This window comes from Benincasa hispida, chromosome 2, assembly GCF_009727055.1.
Source record: "Benincasa hispida cultivar B227 chromosome 2, ASM972705v1, whole genome shotgun sequence".
Lineage (NCBI taxonomy): Eukaryota > Viridiplantae > Streptophyta > Magnoliopsida > Cucurbitales > Cucurbitaceae > Benincasa > Benincasa hispida.
In genome coordinates this window covers 31,542,151-31,564,382 of record NC_052350.1, presented here as the reverse complement: position 1 = coordinate 31,564,382, position 22,232 = coordinate 31,542,151, and the positions used below count along the sequence as shown (strand labels likewise).

Below are 22,232 nucleotides of genomic sequence, written 5' to 3'. Positions count from 1 at the left end.
TTATCAAAAGCCTTTGGAGCTCAAAAGAGGTAGGATGGGTCTTGGTGGAAGCTAAAGGAAAATCGGAAGGCATACTCTCAATGTGGGATGAGAGAAAAATTCTAGTCACCGACAGCTCAAAAGATGATTTCTCCCTTTCAATCAAATGTCAAACGTTAAACAAAAAGATCTGTTGGATAACAAATGTATATGGTCCTTGTGATTACCGAGAAAGGAGAAGATTTTGGGCAGAATTATCCTCTCTGGCAGAAAAATTTGATGATCCATGGTGTATTAGGGGAGATTTCAACCGCATTCAAAGGAGGCATGAGAGATTTCCAGCTGGTAGAGCAACGAAAGACATGAATAACTTCAATAAGTTCATCAAATTAAACAACCTGCTGGAACTTCCACTCTTAAATGGACAATTCACTTGGTCAAGGGAAGGTAATGGTGCTTCAAGATCTCTCATCGTTTTCTTGTATCAAACACATGGGAAGAAGTTTTCGATAACTCAAGGGTTACAAGACAAGCTAGAACCATGTCAGATCACTTTCCTCTTACCTTAGAAGCAAGAGCTTTTGAATGGGGGCCCTCACCATTTTGGTTTTGTAACAGCTGGCTGAGCAACAAAGATTGCTGTAAATTGATTGAAAAATCTCTGAAAATGAAGAAAAAACATAAATGGGCAGGTTTTACTCTCTCCACCAACTTAAGAGAAACAAAATCAGTCCTAAAGAAATGGTTTCATGACTATGAAAAAGAGAAGAAGATGAAAGAGGACAGCTTACTAATAGAAATTCATAGAAAAGACTCTCTCATAGTGGGAGTATTCTCTCAAGTCAGTGATGAAGATGCAGCCTTTTCCTTTAAGGCAGATCTCCTAGCCTTTTACCAATTAGAAGAAAGAAGCCTCATTCAAAAATGCAAGATAAAATGGTTAAAAGAAAAGGATGAGAACACTTCTTTCTTCCACAAATTCCTATCAGCCAGAAAGAGAAAAAACTTGATTGCAGAATTGCTTAATGATCAAGATATTCTAACCAAATCCACCGGGGATGTTGAAGATACTATTTTGGCCTTCTACTCATTTGTATACTCAAAAGATAATGATCCTCGAGTCATTCCTATCAACCTTGACTGGTCAAGAGTCTCAATAAGTCAAAATGAGCAGCTGGTTGTAAGTTTTTCTACTCTAGAAATCAAGCTAGCAGTGAAAGGGTTAGGAAGGAATAAGGCACCAGGGCCAGATGGCTTCACGCCAGATTTCTTCATCCATTTTTGTCATCTTCTGAAAGACAATCTTATAAAATGTTTGATGATTTCTACAGCAACAGTAAGCTCAATTCATGTATTAAAGAGAACTTTTTTTGTTTAATTCCACAAAAGACTGATGCAATGAAAGTCAAAGACTTCAGACCAATTAGTCTCACTACCCTCTTGTACAAGATAATAGCAAAGGTCCTAGCGGAGAGGCTAAAAAGAATCATGCCAAACATAATCGCCCCCACTCAAAGTGCGTTTATCGAAGGAAGACAGATCCTAGACCCCATCCTAATTGCAAATGAAGGAGTCAAGGACTATAGATCGAAAGGGAAGAAAGGATGGCTCCTAAAGCTTGATTTGGAGAAAGCATTTGATAGAATGGACTGGTCATTCCTTGAAAAAGTCCTAATTGGAAAGAATTTCAGCTCAAAATGGATATCTTGGATTTTGGGGTGCATCACCAATCCAAAATTCTCTATCTTTATCAATGGAAAGCCTCGTGGAAGGATAGTGGCATCTAGAGGAATTAGGCAAGGAGACCCCCTTTCTCCTTTCCTCTTCATCCTTGTAGGAGAAGTCTTAAATGCTTTAATCAACTGGTTACATGAGAAAGATCGTTTTGAAGGCTTTTTGGTTGGGAAAGATCAAGTCCACGTTTCAATTTTGCAATTTGCCGATGACACCCTTATTTTTTGCAAATATGATGATGATATGTTAGAATCTCTTCGAGTTACTCTTGACCTTTTTGAATGGTGTTCTGGATAGAAAATTAATTGGGAGAAATCATCCCTTTGTGGTATAAACATTGACCAAGACATGCTGGATAAGTGGGCAGAAAAGTTCAATTGTAAAGCAAAGCAACTTCCCCTTCTCTATTTAGGACTTCCTTTGGGAGGTTATCCGAAAAAGATTGATTTCTAGCAGCCTGTTATTGATAAACTTCAAGGAACTCTTGACAAATGGAGAAGATATAACATCTCAAGAGGAGGAAGAACAACCCTTTGTAAGTCGGTTCTTTCAAACCTCCCCACCCTACCCAAATAAATCATAAACTCATATCCAGTATTGGAACCTTGAAACAATGGAAAAATAATATAGGAAAAAAGTTGAGAACATAAAACAAAGGAACACTACTTAATAAAGCAGACCAAATCATGCAACAATCTTCCATTCCTATAAGTACTTATCTGAATATGATCATGGAACAATCAATAAATAAGAGTAACAATAAATGATGCTTGTGAAACTCTTAGGTTTGAGAAAGAATCAGAATGCTCTATTCATTCACCAAAGATATGATATATACAAGTGTACAAAGCATAGAAAAGGAAAATATCATAAAATATTTACAAGAATGGAAAATCCTAATTATAGAATTATAACACTCCCCTCAAGTTGGAGCATATATGTTAATCATGCCCAACTTGTTATATAGTATATCTATACGTCTTCCATCTAATGCTTTCGTGAAGATATCTCCTAATTGTTCTCCAGTCTTCACATATCCTGTAGATACCAACCCTTGTTGAATTTTCTCACGTACAAAATGGCAATCACATCAAAATATGTTTAGTCCTTTCATGAAATTCTGGATTAGATGCAATATGAAGTGTTGCTTGATTATCACACCACAACTTTGTCGGTGTGGTGATTTCAAATCTCAACTCAACAAGAAGTTGATATATCCAAATCAATTCACACACAGACTGTGCCATTGCTCTATATTCTGATTTTGCACTTGAACGTGACACCACATTTTTCTTCTTACTCTTCCAAGAAATCAAATTACCACCAACAAAAATACAATACCCTGAGGTTGATCTTTTGTCTTCTTTAGATCCTGCCCAATCAGCGTCTGAGAAACATTCAATATTAGTATGACCATAATCCTTATATAACAAACCACGCCTAAGAGCAGCCTTCAAATAACAAAGAATTTGTTCCAATGCAACCCAATGATCATCTGTAGGGCATGACATGTACTGACTCATAATACTTACTGAATAGGCTATGTCGGGTCGAGTCACTGTAAGGTAATTAAGTTTTCCCACTAACCTCCTATATCTTTCAGGATCTTTTAGCAATTCTCCATATTTTGTGAGCTGTAAGTTAGGCATCATTAGGGTACTACATGGCTTAACCCCTAGCTTTCCTATTTCAGTCAACAAGTCAAGTACATATTTTCTCTGTAATAATAGAATTCCTTTCTTGCTTCTTATTACCTCAATTCCTAAGAAGTATTTTAACATGCCCAAATCTTTTGTATAGAATTGACTATAAAGAAAGGTCTTTAAAGACTGGATACCTGAAGCATCATCACCAGTAGTCACAATATCATCCACATATACAACTAATAAGATGACACCACCCTCAGATCTCTTAAAAAAGACTGAATGATCTGACCTACTCTTCCGCATTCCAAAGCTTTCAATCACCTGACTAAATTTACCAAACCAAGCTCGTGGGCTCTGCTTTAATCCATAGAAGGATTTACAAAGGAAACACACCGTTCCATTCTTCCCCTGAGCAACAAACCCTAGTAGTTGCTCCATATACACCTCTTCTTGAAGATCACCATGAAGAAATGCATTTTTAACATTGTGGATCAAAATTAAATTTTTGGTACTAAAAGGAGATTTAATATCACAATTTGGATAATGCCGAAGGGGTTGTTAATTGCGCACCAGTAAAGAAATTGGAACTTCCTTCTCACAGCCTTTCTCCACAGTGGAAGCCATGGTAGCAGAATTTGGGTTAGAGAGAAATTAAGAGTATTTCATGACATAGCTTTCCCTTGGTCAGTTTCGAGATAGCTTGGCTCAATCAGAGTGCCTTTTCATGGTGCATCCTTTCCAAGTTTTTCGAAGATTACTCCATTAAAGATTTTTGTTTAATTTGGCGCGATTTTATTTTTTCAGCATAGCATTAGTTGTTTTTGGCTGCTTTGTTTTTCGTGTTTTGACCTAATTGTTGTTGTACTTACATTTTTGTTACTCCTTTGTACAGGCTGCGTTTTAGCCTTGGTCTTAAATATGTTGAATTTGATCTGTTTGGATATGATGAGAGCATTAAGGGGGTGTCAACCTAGTTGAGATGCCCGAGTGTACCTCCCGATCCATAGACCTATATGCTTTTTGCTCTTTGTATCTCTCTTGTACTTTGAGCAGTAGTCCCATTTCATTTTATTAATGAAGAGTCTCGTTCCAAAAAAAAAAAACAGAAAAAACAGAAAACCAAACTTCCATAGAGCAGAATCATCATGCCACCTTTTCCACCTTGGCACAAGATCACTCAACTGCTGGAATCACACAAAAATTTTTATCTAACCCCTGCACTTTCATGTCATGAATTATAATCCTGCCCTCATCATTGGTGAAGAGAATAATATTTACATCACTTTCCTTCCACACAAACCCAACTAAGGGGAAGGTCGTCATTATTCCTACCAGCAAATATGTTTTCTCATGAAGATTCTGTTTAAATTTTTAAAGCAGAATAGAAAATTTTCACCAACTCTTAATCAACCAAAAATTTAAAATAAATAGATTAACTTAGTTTTTTAAAACAAAAAGAAAGAAAAAAAACATTATGGAACAGAATTTTGTTTAAAACCAAGGAAATCAGAAATACTCTCCACCTTGAAATTTCTTTCTTCTTCCGGAAGGTAGTTCGTAACATGGTGGCCAATGTGTTTTGAACAAAATCTTGAACCTCAGCATGTACTGTTTCCCACAAAGCATCAGCTACCAGAGTATCACACTGCTGCATCATTGACCCAACGCTCTTTATATAGCTAACCAGCTCAACAAGAGCTTTCCTTTCCTCTGCACTATAATTATGTCTCACCACCTAGAAAAAACATCAAAGAACAAGCAAGTCAACTAGTCAAAAGAAAAATCAGAGGACATGGACAGGCTGTCTTTTTTTTTTTTTTTTGGGGGGGGGAAAGGAAATGAAACAATATAATAAAGTGATTAAGGCTCAAACCAGTAATGTTAAACTCGTACGATCAAAATGAAATGCAAGCAAAACGACTCAGACCATATTTTTGACTCGGAAATAACATGTATCCTCCGTCGAGTTTTGAATCATAGGAAATGTAACGAATTGGATCAATCTGATTAAAAAAATAATAGTTCAGCTTTTGACTCACCTGAATCACAGCACATGCTAGGAATTGGAGCATGGGTGGAAATTTTGAATCGAACCCAAAAGAAATCGAAGGAGAAGAAGAAATCGAAGAAGATGAGGGAAAAATTGAAGAAGATGGCAAAGAAGAAGATGCAGTAGAAGATGGCAAAGAGGAAGATGCAGTCTAAAAAGCACAGAAACTGACATGCAACACGAATACAATACGATACCGACACGACAACATGCCAATTTTAGAAAAACGTAGGACATGATACATTGAGGACATTTTATATATATTTTTTTCAAATATAAATATATGCTGGGCATATAAACATATTGTGAAATATTACTTTTAAAAACATCAAAAATAACAACCATACAATTCATGAAAAATATAATAGATAAGATGATCAACGGTCCAACATCATAAGTCATAACAAATAGAAACAAAAATATATTTAAGAAAAGGAAAAAAAAAACAGAAGAGAAAGATAAAAATAAAAGCAGAAATAGATTTAAGAAAAAGGGAAAAAAACAGAATAAATAGAATAATTTTAAAAAAAAACTATATATAGCCATTACAATTTTAAATAAAAAAAATAAAATCTTGAATTTTTTATAAATAAAAATATTAACAAAACAATTTAATTTTTTTTTTAAAAAAAAAAAAAAAGAAACAATATTTTTAGATATGTTAAAAATTAGCCAAGCAAGTATCATCAATTAGAGGAAGAATACTGCCACTCGGCTGCCAGATTTGCAGCATGCAATGCCAGTTTGCTTGCTCATTTAATGCTTCTAGAAATACAGTCCTTTTTCGTATGCTTTTTGCCCGTCTAGTTCTCACTCTTCTTATTTTTATTTTTTTCTCTGCCTTTCTTCTTGAAGAAGATGTCGAAGAAGCCAAACAAGAGAAAAAAAGGTCGTTTTTCGTGTCGTAGAGGTGTCTGAAGCCGTGTCAAGCCAAGTCTCGCCATGCTCGGCCGTGTTGGAGATACAAAATTTAATGATAAAATAATCGACACGTCAGCTGGCGTGTTGGACACGTGTCTAGGGTGCATCGGTGTCTGACACAAACACTTGGCCATTTTGTGAGAGTCCATGCTTCTTAGGATGCAGTAGAAGATGGTAGAGGTTTTGAGTGGATTACAAAAGATTGAATAGTGCAATTGTTCCAAAAAAAATCCCAATGCCGGTAATAGAGGAATTATTAGATGAGCCACATGGATCCACAATTTATTCGAAGCTCGACTTGAGACCGAGTATCATCAGATCAGAATGAAGGAAGAAGAGGTCCCTAAAATGGCTTTTAGAACTCATGAAGGCCACTATGAGTCTTTCGTGATGCCATTTAGGCTGCCAATGCACTGGCGACATTCCAATCCTTGATGAATCACATATTTCGCCCTTTCTTGAGAAGATGTGTGTTGGTATCTTTTGACGAAATCTTAATGCACCGCTCAAACTGGGACACACACCTGAAACGCTTGGGTATGGTACTTAATGTGATGAAAGACAATTATTTGCAAACTGCAAGAAAGTATATTCAAACAGACTAGAATACAATATCTCGGTGGATTTCACCCGATGGTGTTAAAGTGAAGGAGGAGAAAATTAAAGCCATTTTAGCCCAAGAATCAAAGAGAGCTTATGGGATTCCTGGGATTAACTGGATATTATTGGTGATTCGTGAGGAATTATGGAATTATTACACAACCTTTGCATCGTTTTGTTACACAGATGTGTTTTAGTGGTATGAGGAAGTAGGGCAGACCTTCAAGTATCTTAAAAATCTTAAAAAGGTTATGACCTCGCTTCCAGTGTTAGCTTTACTTGATTTCGACTTACCATTTATTATTGAAACAAATGCATCAGGGACCGATTTGAGGATTGTTTTTACATAAAACCATCGCCCAATTGCTTATTTCAATTAGACTCTCTCAGCAAGAGCTCAAGCTAAATCGGTTTACGAAAGAGAGCTGATGGCGGTGGTTTTAGCGGTCCAAAAATGTAGACATTACTTGTTGGAACACCAATCATGGTGATCTCTGATCAAAGAGCATTGAACTTGTTCGAACAATGGGAAGTCTGACCATATTATCAAAAATTACTAACCAAGCTCCTCAGGTATGATTTTGAGATACTCTACCACTCGGGACTTCAAAATAAAGTAGCGGACACCCCGCCAAGGATACCTCCCTCATCCGAGGAGAATACACCACTTATCATGGAGTTGAACACGATCAACACATATTCCATACTGGATGTGGAGATAATCCAACAAGAGGTGGAGAAAGACTTGGAGTTAGACATTTCATGATTCGGTCATGAGGACATTCCGGATTTTTGAGAACATATAAGCGAATGATTGGGGAAATCTTCCGCACAGGAATGAAGAAGGATGAATATGTTGCGAAATGTTTCGTGTGTCAAGAGAACAAGAATGAGGCTCTATCACCGACTCGTTTCTTGCAAGCGCTGCCAATTCCGGATTGTATTTAGGAAGATGTATCTATGGATTTTGTAGAAGGCTTGTCAATATCCAAAGGGAAGGATGTAATTATGGTCGTCAATCGCTTGAGTATATACAGCCACTTTATTACCTTGAGCCACCATTTTTCAGCAAAGCAAGTTGCCGTTGCCTTCGATACTGACCATGACAAGATTTTTGTCACTTTTGGAGTGAACTATGTGCAATTCAAGAAACGAAATTGAGGAAGAGTACGACCTTCCATCCTCAGACGAATGGGATGAGAGAAATTGTGAACAAGTGCTTGGAGACTTATTTGAGGTACTTTTGCAACGAACCAAAGAAATGGGGTCAATGGTTACACTGAGCCGAATTTTGGTATGATATGAATTACCATATCTCAATTAACACGGCTTCGTTCACCATAGTGTATGGTAGAAAAGCACGGCCAATTATCACTTATAGGGATAGGAAAACAACTCAGCACATTAGAGAGAGACTTGGGCCTTGCTGAAATTAAAAGATCAACTCGGACTAGCTCAGAATCGAATGTGTAAATTTGCTAACAAGAAACAATGAGAAGTTGAGTTTGCTGTGGGCAGTGCTATTGAGGCGACTCCGGGCGCGCGCCTGAGGCGAGAGGCGAGACAACCGGAGCCCTCTGCGCCTCTTTTGTCACTGAGGCGTGCAGGTTGAAGAAGGCGCTCGCCTTGCAGCGCCTGGCCACACCTTGTGCCTTGGCCAAGGTGTGCGCGGGGTGAATGTCCTTTCGTTTCCCTTTTATTTTTTTTAAATAGAAATGTAAGCCTATGTAAAAAGAGGCCCTCCATGCAACCTAATATTAAATTACACAGCCACCTACACATAAAAAAGCAAAAATCAATATAGAAAAACGTGAATGTCTCTTCCTATTCTCCACTTTTGGGCTGGTTTTTTCATCTTCCAAGTTTGGAATTCTCCTTCTCCTAAAATTCTGAGATTCTTCCAAAAAAAAGGGAAACATTTTCTACAACTTTTCCCATCCAAATTCTTCAGCCGCCACAAATTTGAAGGGTAGAAAAAGCAATAAAAAAAAGGTTAGTTTGTAGACTTTGTTTTTTCCGATTTTTTTCATTTTCGACACCCATGTTGTTGAGGTGCAGCCAGGCGCTCGCCTTAGGCGAGAGGCGAGGCGATGGGAAGCCATACCGGCTTGCAAGTACCTCGGGCAAGCACCTTCAATGGGGCCCTCGCCTTTTGCGCCTTTTTGTCGCCTTGAACATGTTCAAGGTAACACAGGCGCTCGCTTTTTTTTTTTTAAATGATCTTCAAGTTTTCTAGTTTTCTGCTTTCTTCAAACTTTCTTCTTTAATATCAAGAATCAAGATTTAAACAAGAAGCCAAGAAAAACCGAAGGAAGGAGAAATGAAGAAAAAGAATAGCACAAGTAGTAGAAAAAAGTTGAAGAAGTCATCTTTTTGTTTACCCATCGGGCCATCCATCGGTTGCTTTTCAAAAATGAAGCAAAGGAAGAAGAAGAGAGGTCAAAAATCAGAAGGAAAGAAGAAATGTTTTTTATTTTTTATATTTCCTTGAAGAGAAATGAAGGGTTGGCTGCTAGCATTAAAGTAATGTTGGCTGCATGCCAACCAAACTGCCAAATCGCAAAATTTCTACCCCGTTACTCAAAGAACTAATTTTTAACTATTTAAATCATTTCTATTTCTATTTCTTTTTCCAAATATATATTTCTCTCTCATATTGTTTTAGTTAATTTTTATTTTAGTTCTTAATAATTTTGTTAATATTTTAATATTTTAACATTTTAAAAATCTATGTATATTCTTTTATCAATAATTGTAAAAATAATATTTATTTATTAATTTTTTTAAGTGCGCCTTGCTTCAGTCGGGCAATGCTTTTTGGTTGCCTCTTGCCTTGAGGCGATTAAAGAGCTTGTCGCCTTACAGTGCACCTTGCGCTTTGAAAACACTGTTCGACACTAATATTTTTTCATATTCAACTTTCTTTTCTTTTTCAACTTGGTTTTATCCGATTTTTTCATTTTCGGTTTTTTCTGTATTTTTTTTTCCAGACTTGTTTTTTCAGTTTTGGACTTTTCGTATGCTTTTTCTTCTGTTTTCTCTTTTTTTTCTTTTATGTTTTTCATATACAACTTTCTGTATGCTGTTTTTTCTGATTTTTTTTATTTTCGTTTTTTTTCAGTATACTATTTTTTTCCAGACTTTCAGTATGCTGTTTTTTTCAAAATACTAATTTTTTCCAACTTTTTTTTTTCTGATTTTTTTCATTTTTGTTTTTTCAGTATACTATTTTTTTTTCCAGACTTTCAGTATGCTGTTTTTTTCAATATACTATTTTTTTCCAACTTGTTTTTTTCTGATTTTTTCATTTTTGTTTTTTCAGTATACTATTTTTTTTTTTCCAGACTTTCAGAATGCTGTTTTTTTCAATATACTTTTTTTTCCAACATGTTTTTTTTTCCCATTTTTTCATTTTATGTTTTTTATAATAGGATGGGAGAAGGAGAGCAAAAACAGAAACATCCCGGTTAGCAATATGTCATCTTAAAAAACGAAAAAGATATGAACATATGTAAATGTATGTTTTGTGGAAAAATCACAAAGGGTGGCATTTGTCGGGCAACACAACACCTAGTGCGTGGAAACCGAAATGTAAAAGCATGCTTGAAGTGCCCTACAAATGTAAGAGAGGAATTGAAAGAGTATCAAATGAAGTCAAAAGCAACGAGGGAGGAATGCAATGCCCTCCCCAACTATGGTGGTGCTTATGATTTGAATATAATTGATGGAGATGAGATGGAGGATGAGATGGAAGTTGGTGGATGTGGATCAAGTACCGGAACATCTAAAAAACGAGTAATTCAATCACAATCACAACCGCAAGCATATCCACCACGAATTAAAGGAGCAAAGGAGAAATTTATATATCCAAATCCAGCCAAGGTAGTTGATGAGCGGAATAGATTAAAGAAGCTGAAGCAATCAACCATCACCGAAAAATACAACAAAGAAGGGAGAGATGCTACAGTTCAATTTATCATGCATTGGATTTATCAAGCAGGTATTCCCTTGAATACAATTCGGTTGAAAAGTTTTTAGGTAATGATTGAAGCCATAGGACAATTTGGACCTGGGTTGATACCTCCTTCTTATCATGAGGCTAGAGTGACATGCTTAAAAAAGGAAGTAGACCATACAAAAAATTTAATGAGCAACCATGAGGTTGAATGGAAAAAAAATGGTTGTTCTTTGATGTCTAATGGGTGGACTGATAGAAGAGATAGAACCTTGATAAATTTTTTAGTGCATTCTGCTACGGGGACATTGTTTTTTGAATCGATTGATGCATCTTCATGCATCAAAACTGGAGAAAAAGTATTTGAACTCTTGCATAGCATGGTGGAAAAGATAGGAGAAGAGAATATTGTCCAAGTTGTGACTGATAATGCCTCGAACTATGACCTAGCTAGCAAATATTTGGAAGCTAAGCGGCCACATTTATATTGGACACCATGTGTTGCCTGCTGTTTAGATTTGATATTAGAGGACATTGGAATGATCGATCAGATCAAAAGGTGCCTTCAAAGGGTTGTAGCACTAAGTGGTTTTATTTATAATCATTTATACGTACTTAACATGATGAGGGAGTTCACCAATCAACATGAATTGGTGAGACCAGTGGTTACACGTTTTGCAACATCATTTTTGACCCTCGCAAGTATACATAGGAATAAAGCAAACTTGAGAAAGATGTTTATTTCTGAGAAATGGACGACTTCCAAATGGGCAAAAGATCTAAAGGGAAAAAGAGCAGCCAACACCATTTTGATGCCATCCTTTTGGAACTCAATGGTCTACACTTTAAAGGCATCCAGACCATTAGTTCGAGTACTTAGACTTGTTGATGGTGATAAACCTGCAATGGGATATATCTATGAGGCGATGGATAGGGCAAAAGAGGTCATTAAGAGTGGGTTTAATGATAATGAGATGAAGCACAAACCAATTTGGAAAATCATTGATAGAAGATGGGACTGTTAACTTCATCGACCATTACATGCTACAGGCTATTATTTGAATCCATTACTTTTCTATGACCACAAGGACAGAATTACTCAAGATGTTGAAGTCATGAGTAGTCTTCTTAAAGTTGTACAAAGATTAATACCATCTACTAGTGATCAAAATCGATGCACGGTGGAATTAGAGTTATATTCTGAAGCTAAAGACATGTTTGGCATTGACTTAACAATCAACACAAGAAAAGTTAAGACGCCAAGTAAGGACTCACATTCCCTACTGCATTAATAGTGTATGTGTATATAAGTATGTTATTTCTTCTAAATCACGTCAAACGTGTGAACAGCATCATGATGGGCTCTTTATGGTGGTAGTACTCCAGTTTTGCAAAAGTTAGCTATGAGAGTCCTTAATCTGACGTGTAGCGCTTCTGGGTGTGAGCGCAATTGGAGTGTTTTTGAACATGTAAGTGATCATATTGTTTTCTACATTATTAGTTTAAAATTTAAAACAACCTTTTAATTCCATATTGGTTAATAATTTGTAGACTCATACAAAAAAGAGAAACAGGTTGGAACAGAAGCGCTTAAATAATCTCGTTTATATAAAGAATAATCAAGCACTTAAAGAGCGCTTTGATTTAAAGGATCAACTTGATCCAATCTCCTTAGATCACATAGACGAGAGTAATGAATGGTTGGTCGGAACATTAGATGAAGATAATAATGAAGCTGAAGTTGACAATGAGCTAGTTTTTTATGAGGACGACCTCACATGGGGAGATGTAGCTCGTGCTAGTGGCGTTACAGAACCCATCACGTACACTAGATCAAAAGGAAAGTCAGTTGCCTCTACCTCTACCTCCACTTTTAAAGTTCAAAAGCAAACACCAACTATACAAGTGTTTAATGATGAAGATGAAGACGACAATGAAGAGGAATTAGACATTGAGGAAGACAATGGCCAAGGGGGAGCAATGGATGAAACCTTAGATTTAGATGGGAATGATGTTGAATTTGACGTTTGATGATCATGTCTTGAACTTTTACTTTTAGAATTTTGTTCATTTTTATTTATTAGATTACTATTATTAATCTTTGAGGCTTTGACATTTGTATATAAACTTATGTTCTTCTTCTACATATATTATATATTATATATTTATTTATTTATTAATTGCGCCTTGCTTTGCTCGGGCGTCGCCTTTTTGTCGCCTCTCGCCTTGAGGCGATCAAGGGATGTGTCGCCTTGAGGTGTGCCTTGCACTTTGAAAACACTGCCTGTGGGGGACTTAGTTTTTTTTCAAAGTGAGGCCTTACCGACGGAAAACAGTAGCCAAGAAAAGAGGTGAGAAGCTATCCCCAAGGTCTTTCAGTCCTTATACTGTGGTGGAACGGATAGGTTCAGTAGCATAGGATAGGTTCAGTGGCATACTCGTTGGTCTTCCGACTACAGTAGCCTTTCCTGATGTTTTCAATGTATCCCAATTGAAAAAGACAGTGGGGATTGAGGTTGTAGTCCAAGTGGATCCTCCCATGTTGTTTGATGAGTTTAAATGGTCAACAAAACTTGAGCACATTCTGGGAGTGCACTGGAATGCAGCGGAAGGACGCCAGGAATGGTTGGTCCAATGGGCTAACCAACAAGCCAATGAAGCAACGTGGAAACTGGTGGAAGTGGAACTTATCAGGAATCAATTCCCGGATGCTCACCTTGAGAACAAGGTGAATTTCCAGAGCAGAGGTAATGTGAGACCTCCATTATAAAAGTATATGACAAGAAGAAGGGTAAGAAGGGAATTCGACAAGCAGAAAGTAAGGAGGGGACCAGCTAAGGACCATTGTAAGTGTGGGGACCAGTTGAAGGGTTTTTGTAGGGTTTTAGATTTCAGTGTGAAGGGGGAACGTTTTGGGGAGTGTGAGCTCATTTTGGAGGAGAGACGGCTCTCTCAAATAGCCGACTAGCTCTTGTGTGTTTCTTGCTATTTTCCTTGCTTTTGTTACGTTGTTCTTAGGATATTGTAGCTGGTTATTGTTGAACTCTTGTGTAATCTGTTGATATATAATACTAGAACACTGGGAGGCTGATATCCCCTGTTTTGGGTGGTGTTTAAAGTGTCTCTTGTAGTGTTTGTGTTTTTCTGCAGGAAATTTGGACACCTAACCGCTTGTTTCATTCTATTTTGAGCATTCGTCTCTTTCATTATATCAATGAAAAACTTCGTTTCATTTTTTAAAAAAAAGGTTATCAAACCGGGCCTAATTTATCCATTTCCCTTTTCTTTTACCATTTACAGTTTGATGGAATGAGCTTGAACTCTTATCCTATCCTTGCAGCCATTTAGTTTTTAAAATAATGTTAGAAGAAACAAAGCCAACACCCCAGAAAGACAAGCATATGAGAGAGAGAAGGGAAAAATAATGGAGTTACAATGACATTAGGATTGCCAAACTCATCATACCTCAACTAGTTAAGGTATTATCATATTGAGCAAAAGGTCAAAAGTTAGAAAAACAATAAGATTAGGATAGAACACATATCAAAATTATTTTAGCAACACTAAAAGCCAAGAATACTAATCTTGCTAAGACATGATATTATGAGAAAATATTTAGACCAATCAGGCTCTAATTTGAAAGACAAGTGAAATAGAATAATATAAAAAGGTAGGAAAAGGAAAATAAGGATTGAAATACAAACAATCTAGGTGAAAATAAAATAAAATAATCTACAGACTAACTAAGGTCTATAATTTTGTTTTGGGATGTGATGAGGGTGTCATGGGTGTGTCAACCTAGTTGAGATAGCCTGATGTACTTACCGATCCCTAGTTCTAGTTTTAGTTTATGTTATTTTCTTGTATCTTTGTAATTTGAGCATTAGTCTTTATTCATTTTATCAATGATAAGTGTTGTTTCCTCTTAAGAAAAAACAAGCCAAATAGTAAAGAGTGACATCTATATAACTGTTATTGCAAAAATTAAAATTTAGAACCTTTTCATAGTCTGAGAACGATGAAGTTTCATGAGATTCCGAAGAAATAACATCTTTGCATGGGCGAGAGAACTTCCATGCACATTGTTCCCAAATACGTGCAGTCCATCTGCTCAGGAGTTGAAAACCTTCAACAACCATGTCATACATGTTTCCTTTAACATCTTTGCACCACTCAATATCTGGATTCTCTGTTGATTTCAACAGCAGCAGCTGCATGTTCAAGGTCAAGTAAAGTTTCAGTCGAACCCCAGAAGCATTATTTGTACATAGGCCACTTTGCAAACTTTCTCATCATTTGTGACATGCTATAAAGAGAATGTCCTATTATGATCCTCTCTACTCCCTGATAGAGAATGAGAACCCATCACAAGTGATCAATGGATCCTTCTATTTCCTTTTTAGGGTTTACAAGAAACAATAGTACAAATCATCGTTTTCAGTGATTTTCAGGATTTTTATGCCTTCAAAATCTCATATTTTATGGTTTAATGCAACTTTTTGTTTTTAAAGGAAATGCTTGTTGTAGATTTGTATATAGTATAGTTGCATTTGGATTAGTCATTTGTATCTTTTAATTATTTTTTTATGTCCTTTCCTTTAAAAGTTAATTCCTAAGTTAAAATTTCTCGTGTATTATTTGAAGAATTATTGCATTTAGGAAAAGGAGAGGGCTGAAGACAAAGATATTACCTGATTCATTGATGATGCAAATCGAATGGTGAAATCATCATGCTCTGCCCGAATTGCTCCGATGTGGTTGATGATAAGGTAATGTCTTTGATATGTAGACTATTGTCAAGGCTTTTACTCAAATGTATACTGAGATCTCAACCACATGGTTAAACCTCAGAACGGGGGGGAATGGAAATAGGAATTGCTTGAGAAATGGGGATGCAAACAAAAAAACAAAATACCAATAAGAAAACAACACATGATGTAGTGTGATCCTAAAATGAAAGGTGTAAAATTATTTTAAGCATTTGATCACATTGTAAGAAAGGAGCATGCATATCTTGTATGTATAGATTTTATGTACTGCGGGAATTTGATAAAGTTTTAATGCATTTTTCTTTAAACCAAAGCTTCAGACTTTTTATGCCCAGTCGAGAGAGTAAACACCAAAAAGTAACCGAACAGGATATTCTTGTGCTTCACGTGGTGGAAGCTCATGTGGTGCTGGAAGAGTAAGAAAACGAGCTTGAGCAGAAAATTTTTGGAAGTATATCGACAACTCTTTCAAGATTGCTGCAGGAGAAAGATGAAGATCTGGAAATGCTGGAATCACCGGATCATTCTGGAAAGATATGAAAAATATATGATAGCCAAAATATAATGTCTTATAAGTAATAAAAGGTCAATTATTTGATTATTCATTCTTGAGGCTGCAATACCTTAAAGATGTTAATGAGTCTGTTAATCTTCACCCTCTTATAAAGTGATTCGCTGTCCTTCTCTGATGATGTTGCTAATACAACAAGAACAGGCAAAATACGTAAAAGCACATGCCTCTCTGGATATAGAAGTGCAAAATCCAACTCCAGTGACTCCACGGCAAAGACAATGAGGATCTGAAGAATGTCTTCTACACTATATCATGTCAAGGAAGTCTAGAAGGATGAAACGGATTTTTTTTAGGGGTACCAATATAACTTTTGTAGAACTTCAAGACAAATCAAGAAATAAAAATTGAGTCCCTGGACGAATTCAATCCTCTTCATTTGGCAGACATCTAAGAGTGAGGATACTTATTTACACGAAACATCTCAACATGCAGATTTAATAAAATGGCCCATCGTGTGCTTAAGAAGATCTGTTGCAAAATGCATAGCAAAAAATAGAGGGAGAGAGAAAACAAAGAAAGTTAGAAGTTAAAAGGATGACTAATATTATAGTGCTAAGCTAACAAAGCATTATCTCATAATTCATTAGAAATCAAGAAAATTCAAGAAATGATATTTTAAATCATATGATTTGAAATCCAAGAAATGGTTTCAAATTTTTTGGTTAAATATCACTTTTGGCCCACGAACTTTCATAAAAGTAACAATTTAGTCCTTGAACTTTGATGTATAAACAATCTTGTACTTTCAAATTTCTAATAATTTAGTCTTTGAACTTTGATTTTTGGAAAATAAAGTAAAAAAAAATCACTTATTAAGTTTTTGATCTTGATTTATTTAATTAGGATTTAAAATATGATAAGGTAAATCATTCTATTCTATAATCTATGAGATAACAAAAGGCAAAATTCATTTGAAATCCATTAGGATTTGATATCACTTGAAGACCTACGCAACCTAAGAGGCCGTTTGGTAGATGGGTTGGAATGGGTTGGGCTTGAAAGCCCATGTTTGGTTTAAAGGCCGGTTTGTAATCCATCCCATTATCCCTGGTTTTGCATTTCCACCAATTCAAATCCCATGTTTCACTTCTCCGGTTCCCAATGCATGCGTTCACTTCCCCGGTTTCGCATTCCACCGTTTCACTTCCCCCAATTTTTACCCACCAACATTGATCTCATTTTGCTTTTCCCACCGTTTCACAGACTCATCTCTCTCTCTCCCCGTTTGGTCTTCTCCTCTTTGAAACCATTAATGCTTTGATTTTCCCCTTCAATGCTCCTCTAATCTTCGTCTTCCTCCCTGATCTCACGTTCTTTCTGTCTCTAAAACTCTAATCTATGGAACCTCTAACGCAAAGGGAACGTTGAAGCTCTCTCTTGCCGCTCCAACGGCCAAAAGTGACTTCTCTTGCTGTCGTCAAGAGCTTGGTAGGATGGGGTCTTCTGACATTGGAAGTTTGGTAGGGGAAGGCTCCTTCCCACAAAAAGGTTAGTGGCTTACCTTTAAGGCCGATGATGATCATTTTAATTAGAGCTGATTTTGGTTTGTTTCATATGCTTCAAATGTGTTTGTATTTCGTCCTTTTTTTAAAAAATGTCTTGGATCTGTTGTTTCTTCGTTTGCATGCTTCAGATCTTTTCTTACTTTGGTTTTGTTTTTCCAGATATGTTCTGTTCTTATTTCGCCTTCCTTCAACTGTGTTGGATTTGTTCCTAATTTGGTTTTGGGTTGCATGTTTCGGATCTGATCTGCTTTCATGATTTTTTTATACTTTGAATCTGTTCTTCTCAGTTTTGGTTTACATTCTTTGGATTTGTTCTTATTTCGCCTTCCTCGAATGTGTTGGATCTGTTCCTAATTTGGTTTTTTGTTGCATGTTTCAGATCGGATCTGCTTTCGTGATTTTTTGATATTTTCGAATTTGTTTTCCTTGGTTCTGGTTTGCATTTTTCGAATTTGTTCTTACTAGTCCTCGTTTTTTAGGCCAATGATGAGAAATCTTTTTTCCAAATATATAATTAGTTGATATTTTTGCCTACACAGATTTGTCACTAGTCACAACTAGGTTTTCTTTCAGGGAAAGAAGAATTGTTTTTTAATTGTTTTTAATTATATATGTTTCATTTTTTTTCTTTGCCTAAATACTTATTAAAGACTTATAAATCTGCCTTTCCATTATTATACTCTTTTTGTGTTAAATATGTGTACGTTTGCAACTAAAACATGTTTGATGATGTATTTATCGATTCATCTAATTTTTTACCTGAGGCCTCTTTAGTTTTACAAATTTTTGTGTTTTGTATTTTATGTATTATGTTTTGGTGTGATTATAACTCACTTCTATTTTTTGGATTTATTTTATTAGAATTGATGGTGTATACTAATGTTTGTGTTGTGATTATGGATGGGACGGATCAGTGATGTTAACTATGTTCATAGTTCTTTCATTCTTTTGTATGTTTTATAATTCTGAGCAAATCAAAAATTCCAAACCTGAGACCTCTATTCTGAGTTTTCATTTTATCATTGTTTTGACTATTTCCAACCTATGTTTCTGACTTGACTATGAATAATTGGATCATTAGTTTGATTCTAACCAAACTGTTCACTTATTTGTCTTTTCATCCATAAATGTATTAATTTATTATTATTATTATGTTTCATGGTTGAGCTGGTGGTTGGGGTAGATTAATGGATATGCCACTTCCATTTATTTTAAAACACTATTCTAAACTGGACTGTTTGAAAGGTGGTTGGGTTTTAATTGTTCCATTAACTCAAGGTCTATATATAATCATCCCTTCACAATCCTTCACACCATCTCTTCCTCTTCGAAACTGAAACTATCCAAGGGGTCCACACTCCAAGGGTAAGTAATCAAAGATGTTCTTTTATTCTCACTCTCTGCTTCATAGATTCTGCTCCTTTCTTTTATTTTTGTACTGGCTTCTTTATTCTTCTTTTTCATGTGATGGGCCTACCGTGGACTCACTTCTACAACTTCACTTCTTTTGTTGGTTTATCAAGTTAAAGTGTGCCAGTGCACTTAACCTTGCTAAGGTATGCAATATCTTTTTTTATCATTCTTTTATGTTTTTACAATTATCTTGCATTATAAATTTATCATTTCATTCTTTCATTTTATGACATGTAGGTTTTATCGTTCATGGAAAAAAGATTACTCTTCTTTCAAGGTCATTTTAAAAAGATGCACTGATTTTTAAGTCAAGAACCAAATCAAAATTTCTTAATGGAAAGTACTTGTTTTCTATTGTTTTAAAAAAAAAAAAAAAAAAAAAAAAAAAAAAACTAAGATGAAGATTGAATGTGTATAGGTTTTTTCATGGTAGGAATAAAATTATTATGAGCAAAACAAAATCATCACGGTTTTCTCTATGCAAAAAGCAAAGTAACCACAGTTTAGTTAAGCAAAAAATTAGACTTTTTCTATTTAAAAAAATATTTTGCATTTCGAAAAAAAAAATATATATATATATATATATATATATATATGTAGTCCCTAATATGATTCCCAAGTGAAAAAAAACAAATTTCATTACCAAAATGAAAATAATTTTTTTATGAACTGACACGTTTTTTATAAGGAAAAAGATCTTAAACAATCTTATATAATTTTATAAACACCAATGTTATAAAAAACACAACCTTAGAAAAAAGTTTTATAAAAAATTTTGTTTGAACCTTCGAAGACAGTTTTATAACCAATTTTGTAAACACAATATTATAAAAAACATAACCTTAGAAAAATTTTATAACAAATTTCGTAAACACAATATTATCAAAAAGTTCTAAACAGTTTTATAACAAATTTTACAAACATAATGTTATATGTCATAATTTTTTTATCTATAGAGTACCTTAAAATTTACGAAATTATGATTTATATGTGAATTTTTTATAAGTTATGATTTATATGTAATAATTTTTTATCTAGAAAGTACTTTAGAATGTAGGAAACTATGATTTGTATGTGATAATTTTTTTTATTTAGAAAGTACTTTAAAAATGTAGGAAATTATGATTTGTGTGTGACTAACTTTTTTTATTTAGAAAGTGCGATAGAATTTAGGAAACTGTGATTTATATGTGAGAGTTTTTTTTATCTAGAAAATACTTTAGAATTTAGGAATTTATGATTTGTATGTGATAATTTTTTTATTTAGAAAGTAATTTAGAATTTAGGAAATTATGATTTATATGTGAATTTTTTTATTTAGAAAGTACTTTAGAATTTAGGAAATTATGATTTATATGTGATAATTTTTTTAATTTAGAAAGTACTTTAAAATTTAGGAAATTATGGTTTATAGTATGATGTAGAAGATAGATTTTAAAAAATAGTAAAAGTAATAATTAAAAAAAATAATCAAACCCAGCCCAATTCTGACCTTGCAATCCAAACACAGCAATCAATAACACAGCAAATCCAACCCTACACTCCAAACACCGTAATCTGATTCCTAGTAATCCTGATTACATCCTAACAAATCCCATCGTAATTTGAATTCCCAGTAATCCTGTATTCCAACTCCGCAAACAGGCCCTAATAGACTGTAGACAATACGGCTCACAAAATTGAAAATATCCTGACCCTACAGCCCTCGTTCACATATACAACATAACATTTTAGGGGTAGTTTCAAGAACCTGTACGTCATCAAATCCAACTCTGCACTCCAAACACTGTAATCTAATTCCTAGTAATCCTGGTTACATCCTAGCAAACCCCATCGTAATCTAATTCCCAGTAATCCTGCATTCCAACCCCACAAACGAGCCCACAAAATTGAAAATATCCTGACCCTACAGCCCTCGTTCACATATACAACATAACAGTTTAGGGGTAGTTTCAAGAACCTGTAAGTCATCTAATTCTTCTCTCATTGAATCAGAATCTTGCCATTGAATACTGACTTGTGTGAAGGTCCTGGAGAAAGAAAAGAAAATGAATAAGAAAAAATTACTTTTTATTACGAGCCAGAACTTCTATCAATATTGACCTTTCTATTATTTACATTCACGATCATAGACAGATAATAAAAATAATTCCATGAAAAATATTAAAGCCCAAAATTAGGCAAATTTGTAATACTAGAAAGATATTTGGCAAACATAACACTCCGCAAATTGATTGGGGATATAGTCGGATTAGAGCAAATTGGGGTAAATTCATGTTACTCTTGGTATAATCCTTGAATAATCACTTTTAGTGTCTTTTTTTTAAGATACGAACTCCAAAGGTAAAAAGAAAACATAAAAAGACAATAAAATAACGGTTAAAAAACCAGTTGATCCAAAAGCTTAAGTTGATGGGTGAAGACAAATTTGATATTATATTCTAACACTCTCCTCACTTGTACGCTTGAAATATATAGAAGACCCAACAAAATCAATATTAATTGGGAAGAAAATAACATTGCAGGGGTTTGAATATAGCACCTCCTAGACCATTAAATCTCCTTTGACCCAAAAGCTTAAGTTGATGGGTGAAGGCACATTTAATATTATATTCTAACAATAACCATAAAGGAACAACATAAATCTAAGAAACAAAAGTATTCCAAAGGTAAATATATAAGGAGCACCAAGAAGAAGCCTTCAACTGAGCTAACTCAAAACGATCAATCCAAAAAAGAGACTTGTCATGATTCCTCTCTAACCATGATTTAGGTACAATTGCTTTCACCCCATTAATCCAAGAAAGCAGCTTGTTGAGATAGTTCTCTTCTGAAAATATTGGAGAAGACCCAATGTAGATTTAAGATCTCAAGCAAATTGGCCCAACAGATTGCAGGCTTGATGCATTTTCTGGGAATTTTCTTCTGCAAAATATCTGAAGAACTAAGGCAATCCTTTAACATAGTCCATAAGAAAACATTAATTCCCTTTGGGCTTTTAGACTTTCACAGGGCTCTAAGAATCTCTTTCTCCAAGGCCAAACAGCACATTCAAGACATCAATCATTGAAAGCTTTAAACTCAGC

The 22,232-nt window shown here is 35.0% G+C and overlaps 1 protein-coding gene across 1 annotated transcript in view; it reads right to left on the bottom strand.

Annotated features, from left to right (window-relative positions):
• Positions 1 to 22,232, bottom strand: part of LOC120070894 (protein PIR) — a 90,310-nt gene that overhangs the window by 41,363 nt on the left and 26,715 nt on the right. Inside the window, exons 8-14 of the mRNA XM_039022792.1 lie at positions 21,107 to 21,176; positions 16,632 to 16,696; positions 16,278 to 16,473; positions 16,029 to 16,180; positions 15,577 to 15,670; positions 14,884 to 15,096; positions 4,883 to 5,094 (exon numbers count right to left, since the gene is read on the bottom strand). Coding sequence (XP_038878720.1) covers positions 4,883 to 5,094; positions 14,884 to 15,096; positions 15,577 to 15,670; positions 16,029 to 16,180; positions 16,278 to 16,473; positions 16,632 to 16,696; positions 21,107 to 21,176 — 1,002 coding nt within the window. The remainder of the gene's footprint in view (positions 1 to 4,882; positions 5,095 to 14,883; positions 15,097 to 15,576; positions 15,671 to 16,028; positions 16,181 to 16,277; positions 16,474 to 16,631; positions 16,697 to 21,106; positions 21,177 to 22,232) is intronic.